General features: G+C 40.9%; 1 protein-coding gene across 2 annotated transcripts in view; it reads right to left on the bottom strand.

Moving 5' to 3' along the window:
* Positions 1-21,217, bottom strand: part of SGPL1 (sphingosine-1-phosphate lyase 1) — a 50,754-nt gene extending 29,537 nt beyond the window's left edge. The window contains exons 1-2 of one of the 2 annotated variants that reach the window (XM_060112477.1): positions 21,051-21,217; positions 20,188-20,249 (exon numbers count right to left, since the gene is read on the bottom strand). In XM_060112477.1, coding sequence (XP_059968460.1) covers positions 20,188-20,214 — 27 coding nt within the window. In that variant the 5' untranslated portion in view covers positions 20,215-20,249; positions 21,051-21,217. Of the gene's footprint in view, positions 1-20,187; positions 20,250-21,012 lie in introns of both variants that reach the window. The other variant, XM_060112485.1, reaches the window with a different exon arrangement.
* Between the last annotated feature and the right edge of the window lie 218 nt (positions 21,218-21,435).

Here is a 21,435-nt window from a genome sequence, read left to right on the forward strand (position 1 = left end):
GTTAAGAATCCACCTGCCAATGCAGGGGACACATGTTCGAGCCCTGGTCTGGGAAGATCCCACATGCCACGGAGCAACTAAGCCCGTGTGCCACAACTACTGAGCCTGCGTTCTAGAGCCCGCAAGCCACAACTACTGAGTCCATGCGCCACCACTACTTAGCCTGCACTCTAGAGCCCAGGAGCCATAACTACTGAGCCCACATGCCACAACTACTGAGCCCGCATGCCACAACTACTGAAGCCCGTGCACCTAGAGCCCATGCTCGGCAACAAGAGAAGCCACTGCAATGAGAAGCCCGCGCACCGCAACAAAGAGTAGCCCCAGCTCGCCACAACTAGAGAAAGCCTATGCACAGCAACGAAGACCCAACGCAGCCAAAAATAAATAAAATAAATAAATAAAAGGTTAAGCTAGATCATCATTTCAGCTCTAAAGTTTCTAGATGACTGCAGTATTCACTGTCCCACTCAACTAATCTTCTCAATATGAATGTCTTTCTCTTCTTCTCTACTTGAATCTTTCCCATCCTCTAACACAAAAGGCAGCAGACTGTTTCTGTAAAAGGCCAGATAGTATTTTAGGCACTGCAGGCCAAAAGTCTCTGTCACAACTACTCAACTCTGCTGCTGTAGCGCAAACACAGTCACAAAATAGTGGGTAAAGAAATGAATGTGGCTGTGTTGCAACAAAATTTAATTACAGATGCTAAAATTTGAATTTCATGTAATTCCACATATCACAAAATATTCTTTTTATAAAAACAATTTCAAGTTAAAATATCATTTTAGCTCATGTGCTATACAAAAACAGGCAGCAGGCCAGATTTGGCCCGTAGGCCATAGCCTGCCAATCTCTGCCCTAAGCCCCTATTTGATGAAAACTGTTAAAGCCAGGAACCATATCTTATCTTTATGTGTATCCCTCACAATACATAGCACACGAAAGAAAAAATCCTCTCCCTTGAAAAATTACCAGAATACCCAACTCATGAGAATTAATCTCCCCCATTAAATTGTCATCAAGCATTCATTTGTGCTGCTACATAGAGCTTATCACAATGTGCCTTGCAGTCTACTCATCTGTTTCTCATCTCCTTTACAACATGGTTAGGTCCCTGAAGACTGACCGGATCCCAGTCATATTCACAAGCCACCGAGTGTCCTGTACAAAATAAGTTCATCTTCAGTTTGCCATTCACTCACTTATTCAACATTTATGAAGCTTCTCCAGTGTTTAAGGCATTAAGCTGGGGGAACATTAAGGTATATATCCTAAGTTCTTGCCCTTACTGAGCTTACAATCTAATGAGAGAGGTCCATACATACACATGCAGACACACATGGGCACACACATATATAAACAAGTAATTGGAACTCTTCAGGATAAACACTATAAAAAGGATGTAAATGAAGTGCTAAGAGAGATCACTAAGGAAGGCCTATCTAACTCTACCTGAGGAGAGATTAAGGAAGATATGACAGAGGATAAAATCTAACAATGATCAAAAAAAATTCTCTAGGCAGAAAAGTTAAAAGAAAAGAAAAGTCATACCAGGAAGACAGAATAATAGCTGCAAATGCATAAAAAGAGTCTGAGAATGGCAAAAAGGTCTGTGTAGTAAGAGCACAGGCTAGATGAGGGCAGAGACCATATCTGTCTTCTCCAGCACTAAATCCTCAACATATAGCATGGTGCCTGGCAAACAATTTGTACTGAATAAAAGCTTGGAGAGTGGCTTGACAGTGACCAAGTAAATGAGTGAACACATCAAGTTACAAGAGAACTGAGGCTGGGAGAAATACACTAGGTCCAGATCTTAAATGGTCTTGGAAAAAAAAAAAGCATAGAGATTGGAAGTATAAATTGATAGGTACTTTGTGTAAAGTGATTTGTCAGTATCTATTAATATTTTAAATGTATATTCATTTTTACCCAGAAATTCGTTTTGGTATCTATATAATTGCACCTATGTATATGTTCAAGGACTTTCACTTCAGTATTCTTTGTAACAGCAAAAGAAAAAATATAAATAACATAACTGTCCATTGATAAATGGTTAAATAAACTATAATATATACATTTTATGTACCCATACTATGCAGCATTTAAAAGACAGATTTATGGACTTCCCTGGTGGCACAGTGGTTAAGAATCTGCCTGCCAGTGCAGGGGACACGGGTTCGAGCCCTGGTCTGGGAAGATCCCACATGCCACAGAGCAACTAAGCCCGTGCGCCACAACTACTGAGCCTGCGCTCTAGAGCCTGTAAGCCACGACTACTGAGGCCCGCGCACCTTGAACCCGTGCTCCGCAACAAGAGAAGCCACCACAGTGAGAAGCCCGTGCACAACAAAGAGTAGCCCCCATTCGCCCCAACTAGAGAAAGCCCGTGCGCAGCAACAAAGACCCAATACAGCCAAAAATAATAAATAAATAAAATAAATAAATAAATAAATAAAAGTCCAGGGGAGAAATAAACTTGGTTTCACCTTAAGCAGTATGGTATCTGGGCCAAAACATGGTATGGATTTGAAAAACATTTTTAGAACAGTGTTTGATAACTTATTAGATATAGAAAGTATGGAGTGGGGAAAATACAGGTAATTCCAGATTTTCAAGTTTGAGAGACTGGGTAAGTAGTGACAGCATTAACCATGGCAGACTAGAAGAGGAAGGGAAGCTGAAGATGGTAGAGGAGATTCTGAGAACAAGAGAATGCTGTAGGTTTATGTTCCTGTTGGATATCTACATGCAATGTTCGAGGAGCAGCATGAAAGCTCAGGAGGAGGACAGGTGCTCAACTAATGTTTGTTGAAAACATTTATACACTTAGCAATTAGGCTGCGGTATAAGGTAATTAGCATTAGACAAGTACTGGGTTCCCAGAGGGCTATCCATGGAAACACAGTTTATCTGCAACCCCCTCATAGTTCTTGGTGGCCATTCCCTAGAGCCCACTGTTGCTATCAACAATCTCAATCCTGCACAGCAGTGGCAGTGCTGGTCGAGACCAGAGAAAGACCAGAGGAGTCTTACCATCGTTGAAGGTATGTCATAATTTCAACTATTATAGAGAATCTTCTAGTGTTAAAGCTGTGATCAAACCAAATGGTTGAATGGTGTGTATGAATGGGATGACGGAAGAACAATCATACAGATCAGCTTTTCCTCTGGTGATTCTAGTTCCTAGTTCACCCAGAAAATAGAGGTTACCAATTGCAAAAGATGACTGTAGATATTATCACAGCACTGACTGAACAAAAAAGTAACATAACTAGTATTAGGGAAAGAGCAAAGAATCAGCACATGCAAACTAATTCCATTTTTAAAAAGCTTATTAAGATATGAAGGCATTCCTTGCTAACATTTACAAAATTATATTCAGCAAAAGTATATTTTCTTTGTAATTGCTATGAGAAGATAATGGGAGTCCTTGAATATATCTCCTTAAGAGGAGATATAGAGAAACACCTCTCAAGGAGATATATTTCTATATTCTCTTACTCCAGTGACAGAATGATACTGTACTTGGATGGGTCCTAGCAAGCTTTTTGAATGGGCAACCAGTTGGTCACAGAAATTATATCTCCTGGCCTCATTCCAAGGTCCTTCTAGGTTACTACAAACCACCTAGGCTCAGTCCCAACAAAGAAGCACCTCACAACACTAACTCGCTGCACTGTAGGGCTCTGTGGGGTAACGTGTACTATCTCCTTGGAAAAAAGGATGAGGCGGTTCCTTGGGGCCTTGCAACCAGCACCAACCCCAGGCTGGGTTCTGATGCAATATTCCAGCCCTGGGGAAGTATACAATCTAAATGTTGAAGAGAACTTTAGAGATCAAGCCCACATTTTCATTTTACAGAGGCCCCGAAGCAGCACAGTGTACCTCAGCTCATGCAGACGGGCTTGTGTCAGAGTGGAGACTAGGAACCCACGCCTCCTGCCAGTATTTAGTACTCTTTCAATTCCTCATTCTCAGTGTCACAGGCAGAGGATCAACTAAACACATTACAATCCAGTGCTATCCCAAGAATTTTCTTTCCACAATTTATGTTCCTGGCAGAATATACCTTGGATATATGGTAACATACAACAAACCAAAATTGTATTGCTAGGTCATGACTACAGAAAAAACATCTAGACAGAGATGGCACAAGAACTTAATATAATTATAATTACTATTTCCCACCACATCTTTCTTCTTATAGAAATATATTTTGTCTATATACACCTGCATATTTATTTATAATTACAGTACTTAGGCTTCTGTCTATTTCAACTTAATCTCTACATTGTGTCTCTGGAAATACAAGAACCATAAGTGGTCATCTAAGAAGGCCACTAGCTTATTGTGCAACTCCAGGCAAATTATTTCACCCATCTGTGCCTTCACTTCTTTATCTAGAAGGGACACAGAATATTCACAAAATAAAGTGTCTGTGTACATGTGTGTCTGTGGGTATGTGTGGGTGTTTGTGGCTATTTATCTCTAATCTTTGCTTAACAGAAAAGTAGTTTTGGTAAAACTTCCACAAAAAAAGCATTCTTTCCTTCACACTTTGTTATAAAATTGGAAATGTATTCCCCTAGAGGAAAAAACCAAAATACTTTGCCCAATGAATGTATATAAAATGATAGTAAAGAATACCATAAATCTTTTAAAAGTATAATATTAAAGGAAAAAAGATCAACTTTAGTGTGAAGATTTAAAATATTAACTACTTTGAAGAAGCTACTGTCAAATAAGGATGAATAAACTAACCAGACTTTCTCTTTTTATTCATCCCACTTCAATCTACAGATTTAGGTTTTAGCAGATACCTAAAGGACATCAAAATAGTACTCAAGAATCCTAATCATCACTAGACAAGAGGCAGCTGCTGGATGTATGGGAGCTTGGTAGCCTACTATTCTCATACTGAACCCTCTCACCCCCCAAATCACTTCAAGGGAGCAAGACACTTCCATGAACATGATATTAGCAGTCTACAAATTTGGTAAATTTGGGGCCTGCTACTTTTTTTTTTTTTTTTTTTAAAGCTTATGGTTTGTTTTTTTTTGGCTGCGTTGGGTCTTCATTGCTGCGCGTGGGCTTTCTCTAGTTGTGGCGAGCGGGGGCTACTCTTTGTTGTGGTGCACGGGCTTCTCACTGTGGTGGCTTCTCTTGTTGGGGAGCACAGGCTCTAGGCACAAGGGATTCAGTAGTTGTGGCACACAGGCTCACTAGTTGTGGCTCACGGGCTCTACAGCACAGACTCCATAGTTGTGGCACATGGGCTTAGTTGCTCCGTGGCATGTGGGATCTTCTCAGACCAGGGCTCCAACCTGTGTCCCCTGCATTGGCAGATGGATTCTTAACCACCATGCCACCAGGGAAGTCCCAGGGCATGTCACTTTTTAGACCAACGAGTTTCAATCTTTTCCAATACAGTCCCGCAGAAATGTATTTTACAACACAAACTAGCACACAGCAACAGAAAGATATAAAACCAAAACAAAAATTTCCAAAATAATACTTAACACCTTATTACTTGTGATACACTTACATTTCTTTTCTATTTCTTCCTTCTTTTTTCAAAGGCTTGGCCCACTTAAATTGATTCTGCATCCCTCTAAATGGATCATGACCTTCAGGTTTAAAACCAGTGTCTTAGAGTGGTTTCACTCCTGGCTTCCTTAAATTTAGAATGTGGTTCTGTAATGCAGTGAAGGGAGTTAACACTAAGGTTATTTTCCTCAACACAATCTCAGTGCTTTTTATACTTAGGATTTATTCTCTTAACATTTTTGTGAGGCCAGGATTATGACGTGATGGAGTGACTCAGTCCAGGAAACTCAGAATTCTTCAATCACAAGATACTTTCCTATCAGTACTAGCCCACGGCTCTCCCCAGTGATACGGAACTCTTTCAGTCCTTAAATCACTTCGAGAGAACAAGATTCTGTAAGCAGACTTCCCATAATGGCACTATCCACACCCCCATTCCCCCCAAAAAAACTTCTTTGAGAACTATTACTGTACTTAACCAACTGCCAATTAGGCAGTGATATTTTCCCCCATTAAATGTCCTTAATTACCAACTTATACCAGAAGAAACATTCTAAAAATGACTATCACTGAAAGAAGACATTTCCAGACCCACACTGGATGGTGCTTCTTTCCTTAATAATAACAATCCTTTCACCAGGATTTAATGGGGGCTAACCAGTAGAATGCATCAAAATCATCCAAGGAGCTTTCTTCAGAACACCCACCCCAGAGGTTTAGTAAGTACAGAGTGGAGCCCAGAAATATATATTTTGAAAAACTTCCCCCAGGTGATTGTGACAGACATCCTTGCTTGGTTAAGAACCCTTTCTCTACACTACAACATGGCCCCTACTCTCCCCATCCCCTTCTTTGATAAAAGACTTACCCAATAATTGAGTTAACATATTACTAGATGGGGGTAAAAAGACATCCACCAAGTTTTACTGTAAGTATTAAAGTTGGGGCCCAGCCACATCAATCCACAGATCAACGCATTATTCATGGCTAATATTTATTCTTTGGCCAGATACTAATGAAAATCGAAATCTTCCACTCTGCAATGCTACAGAGAAAAAAAGGATTTTGTTTTCCTCTTCCTTCCACTTTCTTCACCTCTAATACAAGTGCACAATTCAACACTCAATAGTTTTTCCAGAAGAGCCAGAAATCTGAGCTTTAAAGCAGGAATGGGCTGTTGAGGAAAAGAAAAACCTGTTTTACCCAGTTCATCCACTGCCTGAATGTCTTCAAATCAAATGGTACTCTAATGACTGAGACTCAGATAAGGGAGTGAAGTTAAAAAACAGAAGAAAGCCTAAAAGTTAAGTATTTATTCATACTCTACCTCTGCTCTAAAAATGGAAAAAAAAATTAACTGAATCTGATTCTCTTTCATATTACATTCTGCAGAACTTCAAAGTGCAAAGTAAACAGGTAAGAAAACACTATTGTCTTTAGAGCCTCAAAAGGCATTAAAGTTTATCAGCAAAAACAGATCACAAGCTCAAAGGGAAAACTCCCTTGGGTCATTAAAGAAGTAAGCATTGAGCAATAAACCAAACAGTCATTCCAACCAACCAAAGGTGACTGTGTGATATAGAAATGTTTAAAGGGACCAAGTCATCATTTCTTAGGAGGTAAAGAGCAAACCATATACTCCCCCCAAAATTCTACTTTGTAAGTCAAAAGATCCAGTATCTGAGAAGCTCATCTCAAAAAGCTTAACTGTCCACATTTCCCTTCCAGCCATGCCTCAAGAGTCAAATATACATGCTCAGTACTAGTTCACAAGCACTTACAAAGTCTAATTGCTCTACACTTAACACTGGAGTATTTGGGCAAAGCACCCCATCACTGAGACACAATCTTGGCCTCAGAAGGGAGAGACAGCCATGCAGTGTTCTCAAGTCATTAGGAGTGCACTCACAGAAAATCCAAGCTCCTGGGTTCATACAAGTGGGCAGCCCTGAAGACTGCCGAATGGTTGCTGAAAAGTTTTTATTCATTTACTTATGGTCAGGACCAGGCATCAAGTGAAGACAGATGCTGATTCTGTCCACTAACAACTCTGAGCACGTCTTTTGTGATGTCTATCAAGAAAGGTACTATGGGGAGCCTAACCGAGCAGAGAAGACTGAAATGCATAAAACTAAGCTGAACAAGCAGAGGAACAGGCTGAGGGATGTAGAGGTAAGGGCAATCACGGGTTTTCTCGGTAAATACATTCTCAGCCTGAAGGAAGTAGGGAAGATGTGGGGGAAAAGTACTCTGCAACCTGAACATGTCATGTTGCCAAATTTGCTACGAACTCCACTCCCAGAGTCTCTTAAAGTCAGTAGCTAAATGACTTACTGTACACGTGCACAGAAGTTACCTTTCAAAGTAAAAAAGAAGTTCATTATCCTCCAAAGACTAGAAATGAGAACCCCTTGGAGAATAAGCAAGGTCTAGTGGAAATAATCCTACGCTCTTCACACACAAAGAAGTCTTGACTTCCCTGAGCATACCACAACTGGGGAAGAAGTTGTCTAGGCTTCTCCCTTCCTGTACTTCTTTTACTAATAGGATTATCTATCTACCTTTGTCAGAGTTAAGATAGCTAGACTTTTTTTTTTTTTTTTTAGAAAAGCTAGACTTTTCTAAACTAGTTATAGAAATCCCCTCCCTTCAATAGTCATGCTGATATTAGAGATGAGAAATACTGAATATATGTCCAAAAGTGTAACCTAAGTTAAGATGCAAAGGCTACTTCTCTGGAGATTTCTAACAAATAATCCTGTTCAAAAGAATAAACCAGAGACCTATCCCTGGGTCTCTGACTGATACTCAATGGATACAAACATTTTTCTAAATCTAGTCACAAAGGAGATGCTTTTTAAAACTGAAGTAAAACTCTAAATTTAAAATTAACACTTGGAAGACTTTCAGACTTTTTGGATAATCTGTTGAAAGTGCAGGAGAAAATGTGTGTTTCCAGTGGAAAATCATACATTGTCTAGGACATCCCTCTGATTCTGATTATATGGCAGTTATTTTACAAGTCTGGAAGTTGTAGATAACTGATAGCTATGCAAACTGATCTTAATCTATAAACATATAAAGTCCGCCATGTCCAGTAAAGGTTCAAATGACCTCCCTCTCCACTATGGAAGAAACTAGTTTTGCCTCCATTTGCATACTCATTTTAATATTCCTGATCTATAAATGTGTCTGTTCTTTGGACTTCTCCTTTGAACACTGTAAGTAAAATAAAGTGTGTATTCATTTCCTAACTGTATGAGTGTCATGATTTTACCTTTTTTGGGAAATTATCTTTTAACAAAAGCTAAACGTTCTCAGTCCCCTAACCTCCCCCACCAAAATCTGCTTAGGAATATAAAATCTTGCAAATAATTACAAAGGGTTCAGGACATCCTGAAGGCCAGTCATACATGGATCCATATTCCTCAGATTAATAATGCCTTCCCTAAAATGAATCATAGAAGTAGCCTTAATATGACAAACTATCCTATTATATATAAAGCAAACAACATTTTTAGAACAAAATAGAAACACTGGATATATCCATTACTTACAATTCTTCAGGAAAAGCCTCATGAGTATAATAAAAAGGAATGAAGTTCTGATCCATGCTACAACATGGAGGAACCTTGAAAACATCACGCTAAGCGAAAAAAGTCAATTATAAAACACCACGTAGTATTTATATGATTCATTTATAGGAAATGTTCTGAATAAGGAAATCTATAGACAAAAAGTAGTTTGGTGGTTGCCTAGGACTAGGAGACGGGGAGGGAATGACTACTAATGAGTAAGGGGTTTCTTCTGAAAATGTTCTAAATTGTGGTGACAGCTGTACAACTCTGTGAATACACTAAAAACCAATGGATTGTATACTTTAAAGAAAAAAAAGCATTATGACTCAGCAATTCCATTTATGTTCACCAAATGTTTGCTTAGCTAAGACCAACCACCTGAGATTGTTTGGATTCAAAGACTTTCTTTAAAAAAAAGTCTTTCTGGGGCTTCCCTGCTGGCGCAGTGGTTGGGAGTCCGCCTGCCGATGCGGGGGACACGGGTTCGTGCCCCGGTCCAGGAGGATCCCACATGCTGCAGATCGGCTGGGCCTGTGGGCCGTAGCCGCTGATCCTGCACGTCCGGAGCCTGTGCTCCACAACGGGAGAGGCCACAGCAGTGAGAGGCCCATGGACCGCCAAAAAAAAAAAAAAAAAAGGTCTTGCTGAAAAAAAGTTTCCATATGGCCAAAGATAGCAGAAACTTTGCAATTCCAGAAACAGAGATTAAAGCTTTGGACTCCAAATGAAACCAACCCTAAGTATCTTAAAAATAACGTACAAATTTGTAGAGTAATTATGGATAAACTAGACAAAGAGGGTCATTATTGTCCAGAGGTATAGTTTTTAAGAATCTATAAACAAAATTACTAACTGCAAAAATGACGAAACTTTTTAAAAACACTTTTTGTGTTTTTTCATGAACACATACTCCAGCCACTACCCAGGATATCTGAAAAGGACAGACGCCTCTGAGTATTGTCCTGAACTGACACCTCATCACGACTCCTGTGAACTCTTTGAGAGTCGTGTTAATAGTGTTTTACACAGGCCACTGTGGTGTCCTAGAAAGTCTGGAGAGTGTCAAAGGCTTCTACTCTTAACTTTAGCTCTCACTTAGAAGCTGTGTGACCTTTGGCACTTATTGAACCTCTATGCAACTGGATTTTGCTCATGTGCAAACAAAAGTAGACGCCATTGTTATAATTCAACAAAAAATTCACAAGAAAAAAAACAATTCACAGGGTTGTTGTGAATATTAAATGCAGCAAGGTAATGAGCAAATGACTGCAGATAATAAACACTTCACAAATTATTTGATGAATCTGAATTCTCTGATAAACATTTTCCTTTCCTTTTCAATTAGCAGCAAGGAAAAGTGACCTTTGCAATGTTCCAGGCAAAGCCACAAAGGTAGAGCTGCGAGAGGCTTTAAGTAGTTTGATTTCCATGCCTATGCTGTATTTTCCTACAGATGATGGTAATAAATGCAGGTAAATAGTGAGCTGCTCAATTTTGTAAGACAGATGTTAAATCAACTCAGCTTTCCACAATCTAATTCAATCAGAAGGTGGCAAGTGTCCCCTTACCTACCAACGAAACAGGATTAAACCAGTTACCTACTTATGTTTACAGATCATAAACCTGATTTCAGTCACCCAGATAAACTACTGTTGATTGCTGCAGTCATGACTCATGTGAAAGCATCTGAAACCTTAAGCTTATCAGAAAGGGCCGGGTAATATTCTAATCCTGGGCTTTCTTCCACCCTGGCTGCAATACAGCTCAACAAGGAGCAGGTCCACCATGGCATTCTCATATTTGTCCTCAATTCCTCCCCATTAGAATTTGAAACAATTATCAATTTCCCTCAACTGTCTCAAAGACTCAGCACCATTAAGACTGGAACTCAAGGCAGGATTAAGGTATTCCTTTTTAGACTCATCTACCAAAATGCAATTCAAAGGAGTGAACTCAAATGCCTCTCAGGAAAAGTCTCCAAAAAGAAGGTCTTCCCACTACTGAGCACAAGGCGTAAATATACCACAACTACTTAGGTTCCAAAGAGTTCCAAAGGATTATGATTTCAGCCTTGGAATTAACGGCTACAAATGGTGTTTTACAAATCTAAACTCTGCTCTTAACAGAGCCCTTTTAATACTCAAAAAGAACCACGGGTTTTTTTTTCCATCAAATGTTTATTAATAGTTATAGACTAGATAAACAAGAACGCAAAGAAAAGGGCATTTCACATTTTAGAAGTACCTACACTACTTCAGGAAAGAGTTCTTAAAGCTCTCTCCACTGTGCAGGTAACAAAAAGTTAAGACTTGTCGCCCAAAGCTAAATCCAAAAGTTATATACTAAGAAAACCCTATAGGAGTATAAACTGGTACAACCACTTTAGAAACCTGTTTGGCAGTATACCTCACGACCCAACAATTGTATTTACGTTTACTAAAAGACATGTTCAAGAATGTAGCAATGTCATTCATAATAGCCAAAAACTAGAAACATAAATGTTCATCAACTACAGAATGAATAAATTTTGATATTTTATACACCATAAAACAACACAGCAATAATTCTTAAAAATATCGCTACATCAGACCATGGCTGAAACTCACAGATACGATCAACATTCAGAACAAAAGACATTCACAAAAGAAAATATATTGTTTGCTTCCATTTATATAAAACTGAAAAATAAGCAAAACTATCTACAGTGAGAAGAATGACAACCTTTGGTGGGTGTCAACTGGGAGGAATATGAGGAGCTTGCTGGGATGCTGGACATTTTTCACATCTTGATCTGGGCAGTGAGTACATGTATCCATATACAAATGTTCATTGGCCTGTACAATTAAGATTTGTGCCCTTTACTATACACAAGTTATCCCTCCAAAAAGAAAACTCCACACTTTTTTTTTTTAAATTTAAAAGTGCTTTGTTCACTTCGTAGGATAACAGGACACATAAATAACAGTGTGCCAGGAGAACAGGCTAGGACGAGTGCTCTGAGGTTTCTGCCTATACAACAGGCAAGTCATTCATTCATCAAACACGTATAGTTTGCCTATTTCATGACAAAAAGCTCATTTGCTATGTTATATTAAGTCAAAAAGCATTATTAGATAAAAATCACAACTCACTAGATAAGATGTAACAATTTTAGATCTGGATGCACCTAGTAATAAAATATCAAGTTATGTACAACAAAATCTAATAGAACTACAAGAAGAAATAATGGAAACAGTCCAAATATCCATCATCAGTGGAATGGCTAAATAAATTGTAGTAATCATATAATGAAATGCTATACAACAATGAAAATGAGTGAACTAAACTATAAACTACATGCAACAACATGGATGAATCTCGCAAATACTGGGCAATATAGGAAAATCACCAAAAATACATATAAATCGTTCACTGCAATCCCTATCAAATTACCAATGGTATATTTTTCACAGAACTAGGACAAAAAATTTTAAATTTGTATGGAAACACAAAAGACCCCGAACATCCAAAACAATCTTGAGAAAGAAGAATGGAGCTGGAGGAATCACACTCCCTGACTTCAGACTATACTACAAAGCTACAGTAATCAAAACAGTATGGTGCCGGCACAAAAACAGACATATAGATCAATGGAACAGGATAGAAAGCCCAGAAATAAACCCACACACTTATGGTCAATCTACGACAAAGGAGGGAAGAATATACAATGGAGAAAAGATAGTCTCTTCAACACATGATGCTGGGAAAACTGGACAGCCACATGTAAAAAATTGAGATTAGAACATTCTTTAACACCATATATAAAAACAAACTCTAAAAGGATTAAAGACCTAAATGTAAGACCGGATACTGTAAAACTCCTAGAGGAAAACATAGGCAGAACACTTTCTGACATAAATCGCAGCATTATTTTTTTTGAACCTCTCTCCTAGAGAAATGGAAATAAAAACAAAAATAAACAAATGGGATCTAATTAAACTTAAAAGCTTTTGCACAGCAAAGGAAACCATAAAATGAAAAGACAACCTATGGACTGGGAGAAAACATCTGCAAACAATGCTACCGATAAGGGATTACTTTCCAAAATACACAAACAGCTCATGCAGCTTAATATCAGAAAAAGAACCAACCCAATCAAAAAATGGCAGAAGATCTAAACAGACATTTCTCCAAAAAAGACACACAGATGGTCAACAGGCACATGAAAAGATGCTCAATATCTTTAATTATTAAAGAGATGAAAATCAAAACTACAATGAGGTCAGTCAGAATGGCCATCATTAAAAAGTCTACAAATAATAAATGCTGGAGAGAGTGTAGAGGAAAGGGAAGCCTCCTACACTATTGGTGGGAGTGTAAACTGGTGCAGCCACTATGGAGAAGAGTATAGAAGTTCCTTAAAAAACTAAAAATAGAGTTACCATATGATCCTGCCATCCCACTCCTGGGCATACATCCCTAGAAAATTCTAATTCAAAAAGATACATGCACCCCAATGTTCACAGCAGCACTATTTACAACAGCCAAGACATGGAAGCAACCTTACTGTCCAGCAACAGATGAATGGATAAAGAAGATGTGGTACATATATACAATGGAATACTACTCAGCCATAAAAAAGAATGCAATAATGCCATTTGCAGCAACATGGAGGGACCCAGAGATTATCACATTAAGTGAAGTAAGGAAAAGACAAATATCATATGAAATCACTTATAAGTGGAATCTAAAAAATCATACAAATGAACTTATCTACAAAACAGAAATAGACTCACAGACATAGAGAACAAACTAACAGTTACCAAAGGGGACAGTGGGGGGCGGGAGGGGGGATAAATTTGGAGTTTGGGATTAACATATACACACTACTATATAAAAAATAAACAACAAGGCCCTACTATATAGCACTACATTCAATATTTTGTAATAACCTATAAAGGACAAGAATCTGAAAAAGAATATAGACAGACACATATATATCTATATATATAACCAAATCACTTTACTGTACACCAGAAACAAACACAACATTGTAAATTAACTATACTTCAATTTTTTTAAAGGTTAAAAAAATACATATAAATCCATCTGTATCAAGTTGAAAAACAAACAAAATTAAAATTCAGGATGCAGAACTAGGTGGTAACACAATTTTTTTTCTTAAACAGCAAGGGAATAACTATCCCCAAAATCAGGATAGTAGAGTGATGGCAGTAGAGAAAAGGGAAGGAGATGTAACCAGGGTGGGGCACATGGAGTGGTGGGGAACACTCTATTTCTTAACCTGGGTGGTAGATATATGACTGTTTTCTTCATTATTATTCTTTAAAATGAGGATATGTGCTTTATACACTCTACTGTTTGTATAATAAATTAAGAAAGCAGGCAAGCTCTTTTCCTTCCCATTTCCTATTCCTGCCGAATGAAACGCGAACCTGACAGCTCAAGCTCAAAGCAGCTATCCTGACCTGGAGAGGATGCACTGAGCGGTGGAACCTCCTCAAAGACCTAGGAATGGCGGTATCAGTCAGCAACTGTTGACTCTGGATTTTTCTTACTTTAGAAAAATTTATTTCTACTTTTTAGAAATCTCTATTTCTGTAGATTTTTCTCTTATATTCAGCCAAACCTAATCCTGATACATTCAGTGGTGTGGACAAATAAAAACTTTCTAACATTTAAAGCTGTCCAACAATGGAAAGGACTCCCTGAGAAACTATACTGCACCCACTCCTGGCCGGGCATTGTGGAAGGGATTCCCACGTGGGAAGGGAAGTGGCACTACAGGATTTCTAAAGGCCCTTCTGGCAATTAAGATTCTAAGGCTACTATGGGAACAAACTAGCTCTGAAGCTGTGGCAACTCTCTGCCTCTGAATCTATCCTTCTGTTATCAGCGAGAACATTCCTGTTCTATAACGTCCCATGACCTACGTTCTTCAAGACTGTTCCAACGCTATCTTCTCACTTGTACCTTTCAAAACTAACTTGATCTTGACTTCAGTATACTCCTCTACCGAACCTTCCTCAACTCTGTTATGTGCTTCATGGGGCTGTCCTATAAATTAAATCACCCAGGTTCCTGTATCCTCTGGTTTCCAGTTGGGTTTGACCAATGAAAAGCTCCAGCAGACCAGAGGGTGGGAAAAGAAAACATGTGAGGTGTTTATTCCCCTTGATTCCCTTCCTGCTAGGCCACTGGTTGGAAGTGGTTGCATTCCCATAGGTTACCTTCTCTTTCCGCTAAGCTCTCTCAAGTTCCAGAAATTACTCCCTCTCTTGCTCCGTCAGGCCTAAGGGTGCTAATTGCTCTTAGCCCTGAAGTGTTTCACCAACCCCTGTTGGTGTTCCTTAACTCTGGGCAATCACACTGTTGGACTGCACCAGGAGATACCTGATAGACCCAACAAACTACTTTCAGCCTGCACTGTTCCGTCACCCCCAATGGCTCCTATCTCCCCTTACCCCATAGCATGGTTTTTCTCTCAGTAATTGCATTCTGTATGCTTCCACATATGGACTGATTTACTACAAATCAGTTCCCTATGGAAAAGTCTTAATCCCAGGCTGATTCCCATTTCTGCCACCAATGTGTACAAACTACATGTAATACTAGATTGGGAATGCCTAATTAAGAGGTAAACGTTACTAAAAATTCCTGACACACAGACTGCAAAGCCAAGCCAAAGACTGAGATTTGGGGTTTATCTATTTATAACTTTCCTTTCCTTTAGACCAAAAGCTGGAGAAATTATCATATCTTTTATTATATTTTGCTTTATTTACAAGAATGGAACAAGGCCAAAAACAGTGCTCATCCTACAATGGCCACTCAAATTGTCAACAAAAATTGAAATGTCCTACCAGTTCCAATGAATCTTCCCTTTCTTATAAACAAGCCTACAGGTAAGACACCAGATTCAAATAACAGAAATGAGCTTTTAGTGTCAATCTTTCAGTTTATTGCTTAAATCCCATTTGAGAGTCATAAAGAAAGCATCCCTGAAAAAGGTTCAAGGGTCAAAGATAAAGCTCTAATATCTGGAAAGATGTGATTTTTACACCTGAAAAACAAAACTGAGACAGGCTTACTGTTTCCAAATCAACAGTGCTGCAGAAATGTTGCAAAAGACAGCATTTCTTAGGACTTTTACTGTGCTTCAGAATATCATGCTGTACGCTCTCCAATATATATTCCAAAGTAGCAGAGCTTGATCCATGGGCAAAATAACCCAAGTATCACTGTAACAGCCCCATTAAACTCTAAGAAAAGACCTACTGCCCCATCCACATGAATGCCAGGGCTGCACAGATATTGTTACCTATGTTAAGGAACCTAGACCAGGGTTTCTCAACCTGGGCGCTTCTGACATTTCGGGCCAGGTAATTCTCGGTTGTGAGGGACTACACTGCAGAGTAGGGCAATCAGTTGCATCTCTGACCTCTAGCACTCCTCCAGTATGACAATCAAAGTCTTTACACGTCACCAAACGTCCGGGGGATGGGGGTTGGGGCAAAAACTGTCCCTGGTGGAGAACCTCGACCTTAGATCAACTTTTATCACTCACACCCCACCCAGCACTACCACAGTGCATACGGTAACTCTGAGTCATCTATCTGGATGGGTCTATGGAGTAGACTTAGCTTCATAAAGTACCTTTTTTTCGTTGTTAAAGCTAGGAGTATTTGGCAACTCACAAAGCGATACAGACCCCTAGCACTAGGAAGGAGGAGAAGATGGATGAAAAGAATGGTTGCTAAAGTGGAGAAAGATTGCTAAAAAATTTCCAGACTTGAATTCCCTGTGAAAGCATCACAATTCTCAGATGAATGAATACACTCACTCATTTTATTCTCTCTGAGACATAAGTGGAAAGCATCACAGTCTGTGGCATAAATGAACAAATGGGAAAAGGCAGGCAAAACCCCTTAATCAAATGAGGACAAAATCAAAGGCAGGAAAGCACTGAGGGCTGACAGCCCAAGAACCTTCGTCTGGAATCCAAAGTTTGTCATACATGGACTCCAGTCCATCTTCAAGTTTTATTGCCATAGCATACTGTCCACAAAAGTGGCTTTCTACCCTATCAGACCCAATGCCCCCTTCTGTAACAAATATTTTGTAATGCTCTTTATTCTGGAATGAAATTCAAAGATTATAACATTATACCTATAGACATAACTTTTAAAATTTCAATATAGCGCCCCAACTGCAATGTAAGGGAAGAGAAACACCAAGATTTGTATAATAAAACGTATGTTCAGACAAGAGGAGACTGCAAGACAAAAGCATCCCCACCACTCTTCCGAAGTGTCCCCTAGAGGGCAGAGCTATCCCACTCCTGCTCCACACAAACCTGCTCTCAGCAGTCACACAGTTCAGCAACCTCCATCCTTTTCGATGGATGTGACACAGAGGCAGCATCACAAAATAGATAAGAAAGAGGGCTCTGGGGCTTCCCTGGTGGAAGCTACAGTGCTACAGTGGTTAAGAATCCGCCTGCCAATGCAGGGGACACGGGTTCGTGCCCCGGTCCGGGAGGATCCCACATGCCATGGAGCAACTAGGCCCGTGTGCCACAACTACTGAGCCTGCGCTCTAGAGCCCGCAAGCCACAACTACTGAGCCCATGAGCCACGACTACTCAGCCCGTGTGCCACAACTACTGAAGCCCGCGCGCCTAGAGCCCGTGCTCCGCAACAAGAGAAGCCACTGCAATGAGAAGCCCACGCACTGCAACGAAGAGTAGCCCCCACTCGCTGCAACTAGAGAAAGCCCACGCACAGCAACGAAGACCCAACGCAGCCAAAAAAAAAAAAAAAGAGGGCTTTGAAGTCAAACCAGCTGTGGCTAAAACACAGCTCCGCCACTTCACTGCTATGGTACCCTCTCTAAGTCTAGTTTCTCACCTATAAAAGGAGAATGCCAGCATATTTTTCAGAGTTGTTGGGAAAATTAAATGAGTATGTAGAATATCTATTTCTGCACCTAACACCTAATATGTGCCCAATAAATGTTAGCTATCAGACTTAAATTATTATTCCTGAATCCACCTCATATTATGTCTTAGCTTACGCCCATCTTACTCTCCCAGGAGAAAGTATGGATGACTGGATATTCATTTAGCAGAGATAGTCTAAAAAGGATTCAGGTACAATATAAGAAAGAAGTTGCATCATATGACTTCTAAGGTTGTTTGTAATTCTGAGATTCTACCATATGCTACCCTACACTGAGGTTATCTTCTATTAACTGGGGTCCTTTTTTTCCCAGTTAGAGGACCAAGAACATGTCTAACGCATCATACTGTACAAAGCAACTACAGAGAAACACCTTGAACTGAGATCATTACAGTTTAGTGTCCCCCTTGACAGCCCAGCCCTGGTCATTGGTTCTTTACCGTTTAGCACAGGACAGTCAAAGAAAGAAGGACAACTTTTCCAGAGAGAGCACCTCAAGCAACATGTACAGTGTCTTCAGAGAGTGATGATTCAAGGGCCCGCTGTTATCTATATGAATTTATTGCTTACACCAAGGAGCAAAGCAACACCCCTAAACATCTAGATTTTCAAATAAGGAAGTGAAAACTAGTGGTGATAACTAGAGAAATACTTCAAACTGATTCCAAAGTTAATGTTCTGAATAAAAGCACTCACTGCTCAGGCTGTTAAAGGGAGCCCACAGCCCCATGAATAAGCACATGGCTGGGCATGGAGTTATATCCTACTGACATTCAGGAATCTTAATTTACATATACATACTGCTTTATAAAACAGAAAACAGAAATTGCCAATTATTGTAAATCATTCTGCAAGGTGCTAAGAGTGGTTATTTCTGAGTAGTGGAATTATTGGGGGTTGCTTTCTTTTGCTTATTAATAGTTTCCAATTCTTCTAACATATTGCTCTCGTAATGAGAACTCAAAATTACACAACACAATTTATTATCTACTGACAATCCATGAAATCTGGGGCAAAAAACACTATTCTAGGTAAACTCTTCATCTGAACCTGTGGATAAACCAAGTATTTATCTATGTCTCTCAAAATCATCCTTGCTCCCCACCTCAAACCAGAATTAATCACAGCTTTGTTGCCCTCTTAATCTCTCCTGCAGACCTTACAGGTTTTGACACTACAGGACATCAGCACTGGATATTAAAAAAACCTCACTATTAGTTTTCACCAGTTTCCCAGTGACAGCTACCAACTACGAACTGTAAAGAGAGGGAAAGGAAATGTTTTAAATCAATGGTTTTTTTGCACAAAAAGACATCAGATTCAAATAAGTGACTTATTCAAAACTAAACGCAGACACTTCTACATCGCTATTTGAAAACCACAGGCTCCTCACAATCCTCACACTAACAAGCCTCTATGAAAAAAATAAAAATCAATAAAGAGCCTCTATGGAATCATGAATGTCCCAAGAATAAAACGGCATTTTGGTAAACACTCATTTGGCAATTGTATTTTCCCTGCTCAGTGAAAAAACAGCACAGAAAGATCTCAAGAGGAGAGGGGAAAAAAACAGCCTCTACCAAAACAGGCATACCCCTCAGCACGGCAGAAGAAAGTAAATTCAAATCAGCTCAATTAAGCAATTAAGCAACTCACCATACAAGAAGCACCATGACAGGTGTTTATCATCTCTAAACAAATAAGACAAGATATCTGCCTTCCAGGGAATCCTAACTCTAGTCTGGGAAACAAATACTTATTAACTAATACACGGCAGATCCAGACAAAATTTAATAGAAGTTTTAAAACTGTTCTGGTAGTATAAGAAAGGAGAGATTAAAATCAACTTCAAGAATTTTGAAAATGATTCTTCATATTCATTATATATACATACACACACACACACACACACACACACATACACTTAAATCAGTCACTTATCCATCTTAATCATTAAACCCAAAATAAAAGGTGGAAGAAACTCTTAGCTACCAAAAGCAAGCATCAGAGGTGAAATCTACACACTCATCCTTCGGACTAAAAACGTAAACGACAAGTGACTTACAACAAGGAGAATAGATGCAAAAAGGACTCACCAACATCAGAACGTCCGTACTCGGCATCTTCCTCTTCCAGGCGTCCTTCGAGTGCCTCCCCTCTGCAAAAGGGAACACCACGTTTGTTTACTTCTAACGGTTTAAACGGTCCCGTCGGCCCGCCGAGATTCGCCAGAGCTTCAGAGAAAGGGTTCTATCCCTCTAAGAGCTCAGATTTCACTCCTAGCTTTCACACTCCACCCCAGCACCCCAAACCAGCGAATCAGAATCCTGCTGGCACTCTGCTTCCCTCCCACAGCTGCCCAAACGCTTCCAGAGCCAGCCTCCCACAAAGCAATCCCCCCAGGTAGCTACCGGGGGAAACGCCCAGCCTGCAGCGGACCAGGGCCTGAAGGCCCGGAGCCCCGCCCATTCAAACTAACCCGGCCGAGGAGCAGACGCTACAAGCAGTCCAGTCCCAGGGTCCAGCCTCCGGTGGACTCCCTTTAGAAACAGGTAGGCCTCGTTCTCGACTTCATCCCTCCCTCCCCACAACCCTCTCCTCCCCTGCGAAGGACCAGCAAACCTGCCCACCCCAAGACCACTCCTACCCCGCCGGCGAGTGGAGTTTCGGACCCCGCTCCTTCTCGGCCCTGGCGCCCTCCCCCACCCACTCGCGAACCTTGCACTCACTCAGACCTCGGGTGGTCGGCGCCCCTACCCTCAGCCCGAACCCGAGCCCGCCCCGAGCTCCTAGCCCCTCGGTCCGGCCTGGCCCTTCCTCCTCTCCTCGCCCTTCCAGCACTCCTCACCCCTCCGCAACAGAACCCCTCCGCAACAGGACCCCCCGCAGTCCAGACACTCCTTCCTCTCCCCAGCCCGGACCCTCCTCCTTCCTCCGGGTCCGCGGCGGCCCCGTCCACCTCCTTAGCCGGGAGTCAGCTTCTGCGCTCCTTCCCTCGGACACTGTCTCGCCGGCCCTGCTCCTCTTCACCGCGAGACCGACTCGCGGGCCGCTGGGCGCAAGCTCCCTAGGCGGCGTCTCCTGCTGCAGCTGCCGCCGCCGCTGCCGAGATTAGAGATCCGGCCGCCGGCGGCCCCGCCCCTCCCCGCCCCGTCCGGAAATGGCTCCCACGGTGCCCGCCCCGTTCCCCAGCCCCGGCGTGCGCGGCTCCGCCGCCGGTCACGCGCACGCCCCGGCCTGGGCGCCAGGCCTGTCGTCTCCTCCGGGCCCCACGGCGCGTGCGCGCCGCCTGCTGGCCTGGCGGGGGCGGCGCCCAGGCCTTCCGAGATGGTGGAACGCGCCCG

This window comes from Mesoplodon densirostris, chromosome 1 (genome assembly GCF_025265405.1).
Source record: "Mesoplodon densirostris isolate mMesDen1 chromosome 1, mMesDen1 primary haplotype, whole genome shotgun sequence".
In the NCBI taxonomy this organism is placed as follows: Eukaryota; Metazoa; Chordata; class Mammalia; order Artiodactyla; family Ziphiidae; genus Mesoplodon; species Mesoplodon densirostris.